General features: G+C 42.7%; 1 protein-coding gene across 6 annotated transcripts in view; it reads left to right on the top strand.

Moving 5' to 3' along the window:
- The window catches only part of IRAG2 (inositol 1,4,5-triphosphate receptor associated 2), a 57,391-nt gene that overhangs the window by 32,204 nt on the left and 8,511 nt on the right, over positions 1 to 16,676 (top strand). For 5 of the 6 annotated variants that reach the window (XM_075898523.1, XM_075898556.1, XM_075898515.1 and 2 more), the window contains exons 20-32: positions 1,666 to 1,727; positions 2,393 to 2,464; positions 3,619 to 3,727; positions 4,353 to 4,500; positions 5,306 to 5,387; positions 10,168 to 10,214; positions 10,306 to 10,370; positions 10,493 to 10,609; positions 13,125 to 13,210; positions 13,894 to 13,966; positions 15,241 to 15,298; positions 15,384 to 15,411; positions 16,445 to 16,585. In XM_075898523.1, the coding sequence (XP_075754638.1) occupies positions 1,666 to 1,727; positions 2,393 to 2,464; positions 3,619 to 3,727; positions 4,353 to 4,500; positions 5,306 to 5,387; positions 10,168 to 10,214; positions 10,306 to 10,370; positions 10,493 to 10,609; positions 13,125 to 13,210; positions 13,894 to 13,966; positions 15,241 to 15,298; positions 15,384 to 15,411; positions 16,445 to 16,585 (1,088 nt within the window). Of the gene's footprint in view, positions 1 to 1,665; positions 1,728 to 2,392; positions 2,465 to 3,618; positions 3,728 to 4,352; positions 4,501 to 5,305; positions 5,388 to 10,167; positions 10,215 to 10,305; positions 10,371 to 10,492; positions 10,610 to 13,124; positions 13,211 to 13,893; positions 13,967 to 15,238; positions 15,299 to 15,383; positions 15,412 to 16,444; positions 16,586 to 16,676 lie in introns of all 6 variants that reach the window. The other variant, XM_075898540.1, reaches the window with a different exon arrangement.

Raw genomic sequence — 16,676 nt, forward strand, 5'->3', positions numbered from 1 at the left:
TGTGCATATATATCCAGTGCCACTCTCTGGAAAGACAATGCTGAGCTGAGGCCAAGGCATGCTCCTAAATACTTAGCTGCAACTTATGCCTTAAGAATATTATTCCCTAGTATTACAAAAAAATCCCCAACATGGTTTTACAGTTTGCAGGTTTATTCCTTTATAGCAACTGCATTTGCATGTTTACCCTTTGATTATATTGTTAGCTGCATGGAAGAGGTATAAAACTGGCAATTTTTTTTTTTTATCTTTTGGCATTACGCTCCTGCCAGAACCTACTGAGAAAAATAACATACAAATGCAAATTATTCCACTGGGGAAAAAAAATGGGAGGGAGGGTAGTTCCCCAGCTAACATAAATAAAATTAATGGAGTCATATTGGCATAACCATTTGAGAAGTCATCTTAAAGACCCATCTTAACATTGTTATGGGCAGAAAATTGCTGGTGTAATGTACCTTTCACATGGACTCCCTTTTGTGCAGTCAGTCAAGTCTGCTTTCTTCCCTAAGGCCAGTTTCTCGTACCTCTGCTCACATTGTAGAGTATGCTGCTCCGCATGTAGTCCCCCTGCTTGCAATGCTAAGGACACAGTACAGAAATCAGTGAAATTGTAAAGGGAAGAACTACTTGGTATGAGTAACCTCAGAAGAAATGACTCTGGTACCTTAATGTAGCACTAATAGCTATAGCAACCACAAGTGATAAAGCCAATATGGCCACTGAGTGTACGTCTACACAGCAGGGCTGAAATCGAATTAAGCTGCGCAACTTGAGCTACGTCAATTGCATAGCAGAAACTGAAATAACTTAACTCCCCTTTTGGCGCGGTCTTCACAGCAGGAAGTCGAAGGAAGGACACTCTTCCTTTGACTTCCCTTACTCCTCGTAAAATGAGGGTTACAGGAGTTTGAGTAAGAAGTCCTCCAGCTTGCCATCATTTCAAAATAATGGCTTGCGGTGTAGACATGCTCTTAGTTATTTTGGAATGACTGATGTTATAACTGAGAGCTGGATTCTAATCCCATTGACGAGAAATGAAAGAAACAAGTTTTATATTATTGAAGTATTCTTGCAAGGGTGCACAAAGCAAACCACATAGTTAATTTCTATTTGTATTGCACTAGTGCCTGGAGGGAGGGAGGGATGGGTGGGTGTGTGTGGGTGCACGCTTCTGTGCTAGTTGTTGAAGTGGAGACACTGAATAAAAGGACTGTCCTTGCTCTTAAGAGCACTTTCAATGTGCAGTTCTAGAAACTAAAATAAAACTACCAAAATGCTGTCTCATGTTATCTGGAATCACAGGCATAAACCTGGAGTCCTATGACAGTGAGCAGGGAGGGATTGATAGAACAGCTATTCAGAGTGCTGTTGCATTCTTTTAAAAACTAACTCTGATACCAGATATATCCCTTCCTTTTTCAAATATAAAAATAGAGCAATGGCTAGGACAGTTTCACTGTCTTCCCCCAGGGTGGAATATGGTTTCTCACGTGCTCTGTTTACAAAATGGTGAGACTGCATGCAAATTGCAGACACAAATAGCGTTCAGTAACAATTTAACTTGCTCGTAATGGGCCAAAACAAGGCCGAAAGGAACCATAACTGCATTGTAAAGTCTAAAGAACCATTGTAATGCTGTGCTATGTAAATGTCTCTTTATAGCCATTGTTAATGCACTGAGAGAGAAACTATTTAAGGGTCTACTTTATGGATTGCTGTGTCAGGTATGAAGTCCATTTTCTCACCTGGTGGTGGAAGAAAGCATGGTCATGGCACAGAGGACACCTGGGTGAATGTCCATCTACAATTTGTCTAAAGTCCAATCTGAGAGCTGTTTGTAAAAACTAAGCTGCTCTTATCTCCCCCCCCCCCCCCCCCCAATGTTTAATTTGTGCAAATGTGCTGACAGGCACACTGCAGGCGCATCTGCATGTGCCTCTCAGATTACCCTCCTCCAGCTCCCTAGGCCAGACATTGTCACTGCATGGTTCAGTACTTAGCTTGTAGTCAATGCTCATGGTCAATAACTGGTGGTGGTGGTCATGTGCTTAAAAGGACATTGCCTTCATATCTTCCAATGTCTTTCAATTGGAAAATCCCTCCCAGCCCTATTATAATCTTATTGACTTGGGAATGAAGAGCTCTCTCCAAAAACACATCCACATGTGCGAGTTAGACAATTTGAATGAGCAAAATCATGCTTTTGCATTCCTTCATTTTATAAGAACAGCATAATTTGTAAAATTCGGAAATACTCTGATAGCTTAATTGTGAGCATTCCTCAGTATAATTAATCACATCTCCAAACAATCATTTGGTTTCTGTAAGCAGTAGTGTATATTTTTCTCTCCTTGTTCGGTTGCCCTAACTAGCTTCCTATTGCCAACAGAGTTGCATAGATGTGGAGTCTATTGACTGCAATCCACTGTGCAGTTTGAACCAAGCGACATTTAAAGAGAAGGTAAGTGAGAGATTCTGGCCACTGTCAGTCCTGGTTTGTTTTTTTCCCCCCATCATAAGGGAGAGGGGAGAAAACACTGATTCTATCACAGCTGTGCCAAAAATTGGTAGTGTTTTGTTTTTGTGAAGTTAAACTTTGTTGGCTCTTCCGTTGAATGACTGCCCCTGCCTTCAGCTTCTTTGAAACATATGGCTGTCTGTTGCTGTTTTTTTTGGGGGGGGGGGGAGGGAACCTCGTAAGGCACACGTTTTTCATAAATGACCCTTCTCAGAAGGACTAGAAGCTGAAGACTCTATGCAGAAACTCATACTAAAGCTCTAGAAGCTAGAAGGCCTAAATTCATAATTAAAATGCAGACACTTTTTGTTTCCAAACCATGCCAAATAATACTCTCCTTCCCCTCCCACATGGATGAATAGCTACTGCTGCATAAATCCATTCCAATACTGATTATTTGACCAGTCTTTGACTGTAAGAGGCCTCATGTGAACAGCCATTAGCATCTACAATTTGAAGAAAACTAGGACCAGGTGGTACTTCTCCTTCCCTCCACACTATGGGATCTGGCTGGGTTCGGGGTGGGGGAGGAACCGCAGAGGAAAGCCTGTAAGAGCCATTGCAGAAGCTGTCAAAGCAGAGAGATTCAGTCAACTTTCTACAGACTTCACTTGGACTTTCTCTGCCCTTTGCTGACTAATTGGTGGCTGTTTTCCCCCCTTGCTCTAACCCTATCTCCAGCTCAGCTTCATTCCCCTCTTCTCCCCTGTCCTGTCCTGCTTACCTCCTTCAGTGTCCCCTTCCTTTTTGCTTCACTTTCCAATTAGAATCCTAGAGCTGGAAGAGACCTCAGGAGGTCATCAAGTCCAACCCCCTGCCCAATTAGTTCGTCCCTTCCTAACTAAACCCACTAATCAGAAAACATAGCACCTGACATCTGCCACGGCTACATTGTCCATTCTGCTTCTGTCTTGTTACCCGTCTCACCTGGCTCCTGTGGGTCTTGTCTATTAGACTGTAAGCACTTCAGGGTGAGAATTGTCTAGCATTCTGTGCATACAGCACCTAGCAGAGTGGGATAATTCTTGTCTGATCTTAGGCCCTGTTGTAAGTACCATGAGGAATAATCTGCAGCACACTTTCCCTTCTCCAATTAGCACTTTTTCTGCTTCGAGCGATTTGGGGGCCGAGCAGCAGGTCAGTGCACGAAACTGCCCCAGACTCCCTCTTTGGGATACTCATGCTGGTATTCCACACCTCTGCTAGGTAAGATCTGCTGGTTGTTGCTCTTGTGGGTTTTGCTGCCTTTTGTGGCCTTGTGCTGGCTCTGTAGAGATGTCACTTTATGTAGCATCTACAAGTCCGCCCTTTCTTTTTTTTCCCCTACTGGGCCCTGTTCTGTGGGACTATGGTTTTATTTCTGCAGTCTGCAAGTGCAGAAAGTTGCTTCCTACAGTATGTGCTGTGGCCTTGCCTACCACACATTCCCATCCTCACTGCTTCCCTTCAAAATGCCAGATCTGAAAGCTGTGTGAGGTAGAGACCCTGCGCTAGCATTGCAGTGTGGCAAATGACTCGCTTGCTCAATATGACTGTTAGGTCACTGTCCAATCCTGGATTGCTGGTCATGCTCCCCTTTAAAATGGACTCTACTAATTTACGTCCTCCCAATTGTAGTCTGCTTGTACTTTTCTATGGCTCCCTAAGCTTTTACTAAGCACCTATGAAAGCTGCAAGTGACTGAAACAGGGCAAATATATAGTCAGGTTTATTGTCTCTGAAGGTGTGGGCAGCCTGTGTTGATAGAAGAAAACCAAATCTACACAACTGACTATTAACTTTCAGTGTTGACATGCCTCTCCTATTTCCAAGTCTGTGTCTTTGTTAACAGATGCTCTGGCCTTGGAAATACTACACCTGAATCGAGGAGTGCACACAAGTAGTGATCTCACATGTGTAGCAACCAGATCTCAATCTAGGCTTGAAAAAGAGGATCTGAAAAATGGGTCTACTCTGGACATGATGCTGGAGGAACACAAGTAAGAGTGGGGAGGAGGGAAGGAGATATACCACAGGGGGATGAGAGGAGATGTACCACAGACTCCAGCGGGGGGAGGGGAGAGGATGGAGACAGCCACTCTCCAGCTGTTCTATGATAGTTTCTGCTGTCTGTTAACCTTCAAGAATATGGTCTTGCTTAACCATACAGCATGGTTGTCAGAAAATGAGATGTTACCCTTATTTGGTTACTAATTGAGAATGAATTTGGTTTGACAGTGATAAGGAATACACAGAGTGCCTCATGTTCATTAATAAGTTTTTCTTACAATGCCTCTGAGGCACAGAGGTGGTATTCCCATTCTACAGGTGTAGGCAGATGGTAGCCTAAGTCACAAAGGAAGCCGGTGGCTGATCTTGGCACTGAAAAGCAGATCACAGACTAATATGCCATCCATTAGATCACCCTTCCTAACTGTGAAATTGATAATTTACAGGGTCATCCAACCACTACCAATGCATTTGTACTTGTGTTGGTATAACACGCTGTTCCTCTTAAAGCTGTCTCTGACTTCTCCCTTCTGGAAGTAAATTTTAAAAAGATTTCTGTGGCTGAAGAAGCCAAGCTTTGCATTGCCAACAGGTGCCTGCAAGTGTCCGCAGCTCCTGTGATTCTGTTACAATCTCTCAACATTACTTTCATGTTTCTGGTATGGCTGGGGAATTGGCAATGACTGCCACACAGATGCTGTGGTGAACTTAGACTTATTTCTATGTACCTGTAATGAAAGGAAAACATTGAAATGTGGTCTTGTTGCAACATGCAAATAAAATATGTGCTGCCAGGTGGAAGATACGCTCTGTTGGTAACCAGACTCTCACAGACTTTGTTGCTTCCTCTGCTACAATGGACACTCTATTTACTGAGGTTAGTGCTGTCGTGTTTTTTTGTTTTTTTTTTGTTTTTAATAGCAGTAATCTTCCCTTCAAATGTGGATTTGGGATCTTGTAGGCATTTACTTGTCACAGTGCACTGACTTTAAAATAGCAGCGATGAACCAGATCTTCTGTAAGTTGGCATTGCTCCATTGGGAAATTGACCTTTCTTTAGGGAGGCTATTGGGACAGTCCCCTTTGGTGTATCTCTTAACTGCTGTGATTGGAATAAAACATTCCAGAAATGACCTGTGGTGTAAGAAGGGAGGCCAAAGTTTAAAAGTATTTAAATCCCATACTCTAGCTCTGAGTCCTCATTATTCAATAGAGAACACTCCTGTTAAAGATTTCTCTCTTTCAGGAATGTCGTCTGTTGCCTACAGATTATGTATGTGGAGGGAATGGGGAGCAGACAAAACAAGAGAGACCCTACCAGGCATCTTTGTTTTAATAATCCAGTTAGATTGTCTGTCTGTCTTCTGTGAAAACATGTGACTCTGATCTTCCAAACATCCATCTGACGCTTTACTCAGTTGGATGTTTCTCAGCTTTGCACCTAGCTTTCAATGGAATGGTGTTTGTCCGGTCAGCACTTGCAACTGAGGGTCACAAGGTCAAGTAAATGGTCCTCAGTCCCACAAAGTGACAAGTGCGACAGGCTGATGAACATTTGAATAAATCTTCAGTTCTCACCTCGATTGCTGGGAGCCAACTTTAGTTTCTGTTCTAGTCCACACCATAAATTGCCTAACTGTCATGTTAATTAGAAATAGGCATGAGCTGTGTCTATGGACTATCACAGAAAAGAGCTGTCACACTGCAAGAACTGTGTCCCTGGACTTCAGTGAAACTTGCACCTAGCCTGTCAAACTAATACAATGCCACTGCCTGCCCCCTCACCATCAAGTGAAAGTGCAACCAAATCTAGTCTAATAGTGAAACAATTTTTTTGCAACAAATGAGTTGGTGACCTCAGACCTGCCCAATATAGAGTGGCCCAGCCAGTTGCAATAATCCTTAGCCTCACGTGGTGGAGAAACAATAGTGACAGCGCTTCTCAGTCAGTTACCCCTTTTGGGGTTGAAGTATGTTTGTTGGTTGATGAGAGAGCCACAGGGTTTAGGGGATAGGTAAAGACATGCCTCGATTGTGAAACATGCTCTGTCTGTATATGGCCCATGGGCTGTGAGTTTGAGACCTTCTGTAGGGAGCTGCTATGTGAATCTAAATCTATGCTAGGGGCTTGGTGGTTCTTTGGAGAGCTAGTGTTTAATTCCAAGGAAATGCATATCAGTTTGTTGGAAATTCTGTAAACTTTTATGCAAGAAGTACTTCAACAAAAATCTGTTACAATACAGGGTTATATCTGGATGGACCTTAAATAAGTTTCAAATATTTCCTCACAAGTAGGCCTAGAAGATAGAGGATATCTCTAATCTAATCTCGTGTGTTCTACATATAACAGACTGAATTTGGGTTTCTATTGCAAGTCATTACCTTGCTGCTCTAGAATTTCTGTGCATTTTTTTGTTAAACTTATTAAAGGCAGGTATCTTCCCTTAGAAATGGATTGGTGTACTAGAGAAGCCCTCCACCAATCTTTCAAAACATTTCTAACTCTTCAAGCCAGAGGCTTCAACAGTTCTTAATACCTTTAAAATCTTTAAATGTGAATGAAAAGTAGGGAATGAATTTGAGTTCTCCTTTGCTTTGGAAGGCTCGAATTTATTCCTGCATTATGCATGGGCATGTCTTTTGCTTTGGTCAGTCCTTCTTGATTGTTGAGAGAGTACTACATTCTAAATCCCCTAGGTTGTGGGATTTTTTCCATTCAGCGTACTGCTCCCATCCCCAGAGCAAAATAAAGCACTGTAGCTTCCTTAAGCCTGAGAGAGAATTCAAATAAGAATATAAATAGCATAGATTTGCATGCAGAAATGTATAGCAGACTGAGCTGAAATGCTGCTCACTGATCCTTACTTGAATGTTGGAGGGAGGAAGGAAACTGAACACACTGCTGCTGTTTGATAGCAGCTTTTTTTTTTTAAAAGAGACTTTTTTTTTTTTTTTTTTTTTTTTTTTTTTTGGTTGCCCACCTTAGGCATCTTGAAAGGGAAGTACTTTTCAGAATCAGCTGCATTTTGCGTCCTTTAAAAATCAGGTCCTTGAGTGAGACTGGAGGCTTAATCGCTTATCCCTTCAGAAAACTGTTAGCTGTACAGCCAGTTTGTCTGCTAAAAGCTCATGGAGTCTTTTTCTGTGGAAAGTTAATAAAGATTTCTCCTCACTTCACTGCTAGGTCCTTCTCTTATGAACATGCTCAGTTTTGTAACATGTACATATTGGTAACCCTCAGTTTTACATTTTCCTGAGAAACTATTCATACAGGAGGTTGTCAAAGGCATAGCTCCTATCTTTGTGCTCTGACTTACCCCTCCACTCCAAGTATTGCCTTTTAATATGTGCCCAGGTTGTTAGTCATTAAGCTCATTAAACTTCTCCTTCACCTTCATTTCATTAAGTGTTCATTATTTCTATGCTATAGCAGCAGGATTTTTCTATATTTATGTAGAGGGAGAACTACATCTCTGTAGAAGTGGGCTGGACTCCCGTTCACTTGGGAAATTAGACTTTTCCCTCATAAGCCTACGTCTTGTATGCTATAGATCCTTTTTGCTGGTACAGGATGCTGAAGGGGCACACTAGCTATTTACCTATTATATTATAGCTACTGTCCAAGACACTCTTAAAATTAAACTTGTTAAGAGCTGCTGTTCTCTTCCTCTTCCCCATGCACCATGAAAATCACTCTTAACAAGACAGCCTGTTGTATACGTACTATAAAAAAAAAATCTGGTGGGATGCATGATGTTACCCAGAGTGATGTGGAGATCCAGTTTAATAGTGTTGTTAGTCTTGGTCACATTCACTTTAAAGCAAATGTCTGACCTAGACACCCAGAGATGAGCAACAATAAAAGGCCATGCAAACCCCCTAAAATTCCAAATTAACTACTGATCGTTGGGATTTAAAAGTATTCTCGTAGAATTAAATGCTAAACTAAGGTAGCTGTAAAATATATTTGCTGTGGTGGTGGTGGTGGCGGTGGTCCAAGGAACTGACTTCTTAAAATGAAGTTTGTGTGTCAGTCAAGTGCTTCAGGTTTGGGACTGGACCAGACTAGTCTGTCACCCAAGTGCAACAAAGTAAACTGAGAATAATTTGGCCCTTAATGATGAAACACAGTGTTTTGGGATTTTTTTTTTATATTGGTCACTGAAGCTACTGTGAAAAAGCAAGTGCCTTTCTGCTCTAAGATCTGCTGGACTCTTGGTTGTGGTATAGTGTTGCTATCAGTAAGAATTAAAAAATGGAGGCTTGAATGTAAATGTTCATTAACAGCATAGAATACAACCCAAGCAAAATGCTTTTATGATCATTGTCACGCTCTTAGAAGCAACACCGCTGCAGCTCAGCTTTTTCTAACATTTTCTAAATCTCTGGAAGGGATTATGGGAAGCAAGGCAGTGAAAGTGGTGGATGGAACAAATGGCAGGAAAAACCAAGTGGCTTTGTTAAATTGTCACTTATCTCTTCTAAAGTGAACTGACACAGTGGTAGGAAGTAGGAAAAATCTGGCATGGTGCCATTTCTTTGAAGCAACACACTTTTATTCCCAAGACCTTCACACCTTGATTTTAAAGTCAGGATTATGGGCTGAGGGGGAGGGTTGTAACAAATACAGATGTGAACAGATTTCCCCCCAAATTACTACTACTACTACAAAAACATAATTGCCCCCCAGTAGTAACAGTATTAAAACACACTATACATCTGGAGTTGGCGGCAGGGGGAGATGCAAACTTTTTAAAATAACCATATGTTTACTGAAATGAACATATTTCCACTAGTTCTAGATGCATCTAAAAGAATTTGATTCTGATCTGACAAATATTATAAACTAGAAAACTTACCTGGTGTTGCACATGTCCTGCAGGGCAGGGGGCTGTCTGTGTGTGCGTGAGGGAGTTGTCATGGCAGGTAGTGTGTGGGGAGTGTGTGCACAAGTCAGGGTAGGAGTCTGGGGGAGGGGGTGGGCGGGCTCACTGGGGCCACCCAAGGCAGCGAGGACAGCACTGCATCTGCCAGCATCTTTGGGGATGGAGTGAGGATTGCGGTGCCTGACCCACAGTACCCAGCCCTGGCTCCTCCTGAGTGAAGGGGCCAATGTGGTTCCTGGTCCTGGCAGCCAGTGGGGCTTCTGCAAGGGGGCAAGACTGAGGCTACACTGGCCGGTCCTGGAGGGTGCTCCCAGTGGCACACTGCTATCTTTCTCTGCCCCTCCCCCTATGATCTGGCACTGCAGCAGAGGGCTGGAGAGGAGAGGTTTGGGGCAGAGGGGCCACTATACCAATGGCTGGCAATATGGAGAGCCTGGTCACTCTTTTTTCCTGGTGCAGCTCTCCCCCCCCCCCCTCCCCCGCCCCCGTGGTCATTGTGGTGTATAAATGGCCCTCCTATCAGACCCCCCTTGTTATGGAAAACAATCTGATTTCAGACATACCCCATTCTCCTGGCACAACCAAACCCGGCCCTTGCTTTGAGTAAGAGGAAGCTGTAGGTGGAATCTGGTGGTCCTAGCTTTTTACCATTTAGGAGGAGTTCTTGAACAGACACAAACTTTCAAGTATAGAGTAGATTTGCTTCACAAAAGCAGTGGTGTGCTATTCCAAGCTTAAATGCTAAAACTCTTTAATATTTCTTTTGTTAAGGATAGTGATGCTTGTCCTTTGACATCGGATAACACAGGCTTGTCCAGGTCAGTTTCTGTGGATGCATTTAATTCTTAAATACATTTACCCAGGCCCAACAGACCATGAGTGTCTGAAAGTATTTTTCTGTTTTGGCAGTGAACCTTCAACATCATCCCAAGAAGAAGCTATTACATCCTCTTCGGAGAGCCTCTTGTCAACTGGTAAATCCTTAAATGAAAGCGCATTGATCTGTGCATTTGTTTGAGAGGTCAACTAAGATGCCCTTGAGTATATGCAGCAATTGAGGAGTAATGTGCATGCCTTCTCTTGCTGCCTATTGCAGAATTGCTTCCTGGGGAGACACACTTGTGTGAGGCTTCTTGGGCAAAAGATGAAGACACACCAGCCACTTTAGCCGTGAAGAAACCGGATGATAAGGATCTGGATGATGATGTATCAGGTATTGTAATGGGGAAACTGCTTGCTTCCAGCCTATCTCTTTGAAGTGAGGAAGTTGAGTAAGAGTTTTGCACAAATGTCGAAGTAGACGATATGTGGAGAATAATAACTTTTGGCCTGCAGCTGCTTCCAGATCTCACTGGGACTCTGCCCAAGTGGAGGCCATTGCCAGGGCAGAGGCCATTGCAGGATTAGGGCTTAAGACGCTACAAGAAAGGGCACCAAGAATGAATTGGTCAAAGTGATTTCCAGCCCTGGCCGGAGAGGAGATGGGCCCTGCTCACAAGCATTACACATCCTGCAGCTCTTCAGAATCTCTTTCATTTGTTCAAAATTGTAAAGTATTATCACATGATTAATGTAAGGGAATCTGTCAATCCGCTGCCAAACCTGAGGAGAATGGGGTTGGGGGAGGGGACAGTGCATGAAGGGTTCAGACACTTCCCCCTGACCACGTCTTTTCAAAATCTTTCTTTATCTGACCATAGATTTTAATAGAGCTGAAGGAGAAGTGAATTCTCATTAAAGCAGGTCAAGCAGCATTCGTCTCCCCTCTTCCCAAATGTATTTCCTTCACTTTATAAAACAGAAGGTCCTACTTTTCTCTGAGTGCATGCAACCCTAAATTAAGGAAAATTGTGTGTATGCAGACCATATGCTTAATAAAAGCGGAGTTAGAGTACACGGCACAGAATAGCAGAGTGTGTTAAATATTATTTGTAATTTGAAAAGCTTGTCTAGAATATGCTAATTTAGTTGGTAATTAAGTCTAGAGTTCAGGCATTTGTTTCTTCATGAGTATTCTTTCTAATTACCTTCATAAATGTATGTGGTTTTTTTTTTTTGTGGGGGGGGAGGGGGAGAAGAAAGAGACCAGCTTGGCTTCAGAAAGTAGCACTGCTATAAAGTTCACTTGGCTGGCTTATCAATGACTCATAGGAGAGATGACACACAATTTAAAGCATTGAGCCAGTGTGAGGTAGGACAGTAGAGCTGTGCTCATAGCATAGCTCCTACGAGTGCTAGTTGAAATCTCAATATCCAGTTTGTCTTGCATCTTACCATTGTACCAGGCTGCCAGTACTCCACTTGTGTCTAAGGCATCCCTAGACTACTTATACAGAATGTCTTTCCAATATGAATAGAGACTGAAGGTTATTGGTGGATCACTCCTGTCGCTTTCAATAGCGGTAAACCTATCTAGTGCGCCTAAAACCTATCTAGCGGTAAAACCTATCTAGTTGAAAGAATAAGGTAGGATTTGTAAGATTGACTTGTTTTGGTGACTGGTTTGTTACTAGTGTGTGTTCAGTGTAAAAGAGAAAATTCCAAAAGTCAACACTATTGGCTGTTGTGTCTCTGGTTTGTATTAAAAGACTGGTGTGGTGTTAATTTGGCTAAGAGATACACTGCGGCCAGAGTTGCTGCTGCAGGAGAAACTAACTTTTGGAATTGCCTAATCTTTTGCGTGCGTGGCTATGCAAACTTAGTATTGCATTAGGTCTAGCTTCCTGAATCCTATTTGAATGTTTGAAAATTCAGCAGCCTCACCCCAGAGGCATGTAACGTCTTAAAAGCTAGAGATGATTGGTGGTGGCACTTACAGTGGTGTATGATGTTTAGACTGGAATTCGTTTGCTGGCCTCACTAGTTTGTTGCCCTTTGACCTGCAGCTCTCAGTCCTTGGAGTTCAATAGTCTGCCCTCACTGCTAAGTTTATATGTTCTAGCACTACAGCTTACTTCAGACACCAAAGTGCCTACTGGACAAGGGTGCAGGGTCTTCAGACACTCTAGCTTGTCAAAGAAAGACCTAGCAAATGTGTTGTAACATGAAGGAACATTCAAGCTTCTATAACGAGGAGTCCTGTAGCACCTTAGAGACTAACAGCTATATAGAGTGTCATGAGCAAACCCCGCTCCCTTAGGCCTTTAAGTGACAGTAACAGAATCATATCGGTCATGCTTCCTCCCACACATCCTGGAATGCTAAGCAGAGCACCAATTTCCAACACCCTTTAGCCTCCTTCATGGGAGATCAGAAATAAGTCTGTGCTCTTATAACCCTAAACTGATTTTTTTCCACTTTAGAGCCCTCCTGCCCCATCCCCTGACACACACACACACACACACACACACACACACACACACACAATCAAATAGTCAAAGCATAGCAAGCTTCAGCCCAAAGAAGCTGTTTTGGCAAACTGAATGTATAGGAGCTGTCTTGAAACCTCAAAGCAGCTGCAACCAGCATGACTGATCAATACAAAGCTGTAGCCTTTTGGGTTGTGATGCTTTGATTCAAGAAATGGCCCTACCGGTGCTGCCTCTATTCTACGACACTCTATGCCACTGGTTTTTAAAGGCCTCTTTCTTCGTTGTATTTGCTTGTGGGAATGCCTGCAAGAGGCTTTATGGGAGAGCAGTGGTGGTTTCTGCTTTAGAAATCTAGTTAATGGGTAACATTTGTTCATCTTTGAAATCTTTACATCCATTTTTTTCTGGCATCTCTAGGTACTGATCTGACTAACAAAAGGGATTTTTGCCCCATCATGGAACATCATAAAACTACACCTGACACAGAACTAAAGCTAGAGCCGGTAAGAGCTTGGCTAGCTTGCTAAAGTTCTAGGAATGCTGCCAGGTGCAGCCCATTCTCCTTTGCCATAAGAGAAGGCAGGGAATGCTGAAGTGAGGATTGGGGTGACCAGCAGAACAATGCTAGAGAAACAGGTGGCTCAGCACGCCCAAGCCCCAGCTCTCCCCGGGCTAAGAATCCTAGTAAGAATAAAAGGGGTAAACACCACTGGGTTTGGGCTCCCTGCCCACATACTGCACCACTAGTCCTTTGGCCGGTGTCACTTGGATGCCAAGGCAGCTATGCTGATTCACGTGCACTGAGGCTCCAGTCCAGTGATTCCCTTCATGGGTTCAGGCCAGATGAGACAAGCTTGGGTTTGGGTCCCCCCCCCTCATTCTGGGCTACTGGTAAATTCTCTCCATCTCCTAATATAGCATAGTAACTAGAAGGCGTAACAAGTTCTAGATAATGGCACTTCATGAGTTGTTTCCAAGGTAACTTGGGCTTTCATTGGAGAAGGCTCAACTGCTCTACAGAGGGGAAGTTCTGTACGTGAGGGTGGCACCCGTAGCAGCAGTATAAAGTATCTAATTAGCCCTACCGTGGGTGAATGGGAACTAGAGTACCTCCATCCTAGCTGGGCATCTTGTAAGGTACTTGTGGCCGTTCACTTTGTATAATTACTCTCTTAAACACATTTAGGAGATCAATGGGGAAATGAAAGCTTCTAAACAGCAGACTGGACAAGGGTCTGCTATAGTTTCTGATAAAAAAGGTAAGGTGCCCTCACTGAAATCCACTTCATGTAACATGTTAATGAGCATGCTTGGGTAGTGTTCCAGTAGAACACTTTGATCTTAAACCTCAGAACATGTATGTTCTTAGCCCTAATTTCTGTGTGTTTGCTGGACAACCAAACTGTTGCTTGTATATGGCATAGATCATCTTATCACTTAACTAAGATGGAGGAAAAACTGAAGTGTGTGTATGTGTGTAATGCAACAAACCCTCTGAAACCGGATGAGGACACATTTTTTCAGTGTAAGAAAATAAAATTGTAACTTTCAGCTGGGTGTGAAGATAAGCAGGTCATGTTGGTAACAGGAATGATAGTGCACTCTGATACCGTGGTGACAGGAACATCCTAGCTTCCTACCAGGGTTCGGGCAACTGCCAACACGCTGGATTAATGTTAGTATAAAGACATGATGAATTGCACATCGTGGGTTTTGGTGGGTTTTTTCACCTTGTATGAGGTGCCTGCTTATACTCTTTCCCCTCTCTAAAACTAATGTGGGGGGGGTTTTTTTTGGTTTTTTGTTATGTTAAACTTTAAAGTGTTTACCCTACAAGCTGTTACCCTACAAAAACATGCTCTTCATCCACCTCCTGCCAGCACTGGTCTAATCCAGCTATATTGTCCATTGAACAGGAAGGACTTTAAGGGGTATCAAAATGGGCCAAGTTTTTACTATACCCAATGATATCCTAATGCTAGCTATGATACTTGCCATCTCCATTCCAGTAGGAATATTAAGCAGCTTCTGACACCACCCAAGCCTTTGTTCGAGTTCAAAGAATTTAAAAGCTGTCTGGCTTTCCTTTTTAGAGGTGCTTTACTTCTAGCCAGGGCTGTTCCCATGTGCTGACTCTTACTGAACTATTAATAATGAATCTTGGATGGCTTCTACAATGCTAATCATCTTGAAGTAGAGGGTTAAGGGAAGGAGGTTGCAGTGAGGACCAAAACCAAACATCCAGCTACTACAAACTCAGATCTGGACATTGAGGTTCAGGCCACAAACTGATCAACAAGGAAGCCTCTTTGGGGGCTTGGATAATGGAAGGTGTTGTTAACAAACTGCCTTGCTGAATTTTAACTGAGTTCTAATGCGCACTGATTCTATTTCTGTTTCCAGACAATAGTTAAAGAATTGTAATCCAATTTTTCCCCTCTTCTGACTGAACTTTTAAGTCTTTCATAAACTTTAAGGGGAGTTTATTCCTCAAACTAGCAACTAAAATTTTTGTTTTGTCTCTAATTATCAGTGGGAGAAGAATTCCCTGTGACTGGCCTTAAAATGACTAAAACCAAACAAAATGACAAGTATGTATCCCGTGTAATCAGATACCCACTTGCATTAACTTAACATTATGTACTGCTTATGTAGCTATTTATTTTCCTCCTACAGCATTTCTTCTAACGAGAAAGAGGTGGAGGTGAGTCTTGACTACTCCATATTCTGAAATATTTCAGAATGAAGAACTTTTTTCCCTAAAGGTCCTTTCTGAAATTCAGGTAAAGCATTTTTCAAGGTAGTTACACAGCAGGGCTAACGCCAAAATAAGCTAAGCAACTTGAGGTACATCAATTACGAAGCTTAAATTGAAATAGTGCCAAAAGCCAAAATAAGCTGTCTACACAGCAGGGAGTCCAAGAAAGGGCACTCCTTCCTCCAGCTTCCTTTACTCTTCATAAAATAAGGGTTACAGGAGTCTGAGTAAGAAGTCCTCGAGCTCGACGTTATTCTGACGTTGTCGAAGTTACTGCTTGTAGTGTAGACGTGGACTATGTTCTTTTGGAATAATGTCAGTTATTCAAAAATAACACTGCTGTGTAGACGTACCCTAAATGGGCATTACATACACAAATGAGGCAGCTCAAATGACCGTTCTCCCTTCCCTGAATGTAACAAACTCCCATGTAATACTTGGCGTGGGTAAATATTTCCATGCCAGTAGTGTTTATCAGACTTTTATGTACAACTGAAGCCCCCATGTCATTCAGAGAATGAAGCTGAAATCTGCTGATCAGAAAATGCTCATTTGATAGCAGAGGAAGAAGGCTATAAACACGAATACACCGCTATACATAAAATCTTGGGTTTGAATTTTCTCTACGGGTGTCATTGTGTGTGGGGAGGGAGAGTTTTGGCCTGGGTACAAGCTTCAACCCAACAGAATATGCTACCAAAATTATTGTTGCCTTCCCCAAACAGGATGAACTGATGTGGACGTGGGGGAAGAATTTGCCAACAGAATAGCTATGAACTCCCTAACAATAGATATGAGAAGACTTGCAAAATGGGGGAGGGGTTAATTCAAAGCCTCTTGAGTCGGGTTCAGAACTGGCGGCATCTCCTATGATGACTCCAGTCATTCCTAGCTTTGCAGTCTCTTAGGTGACACTTTTGAACAGACTTCTGTGTTGTCTGCTCCATCACGATTTTTTTTCTCTCTTCCCCTATAATAGGCGGAGTTTCTCAGATTGTCTCTGGGCTTTAAATGCGACTTGTTCACCTTGGATAAGCGAGTGAGGCTTGAAGAAAGGTCCCGAGACTTGGCTGAAGAAAACTTGAAAAAGGAGATTGTGAATGGGATGAAACTGCTGGAGGTTAGCCATGAATGAGATTGGAAAAAGGGAGGAACAATCCATAGCTTGACAATCCACTTAATCTTAGAAATAGGGATCTGAAAGAAACCTA

This window comes from Pelodiscus sinensis, chromosome 1 (assembly GCF_049634645.1).
Source record: "Pelodiscus sinensis isolate JC-2024 chromosome 1, ASM4963464v1, whole genome shotgun sequence".
In the NCBI taxonomy this organism is placed as follows: domain Eukaryota; kingdom Metazoa; phylum Chordata; order Testudines; family Trionychidae; genus Pelodiscus; species Pelodiscus sinensis.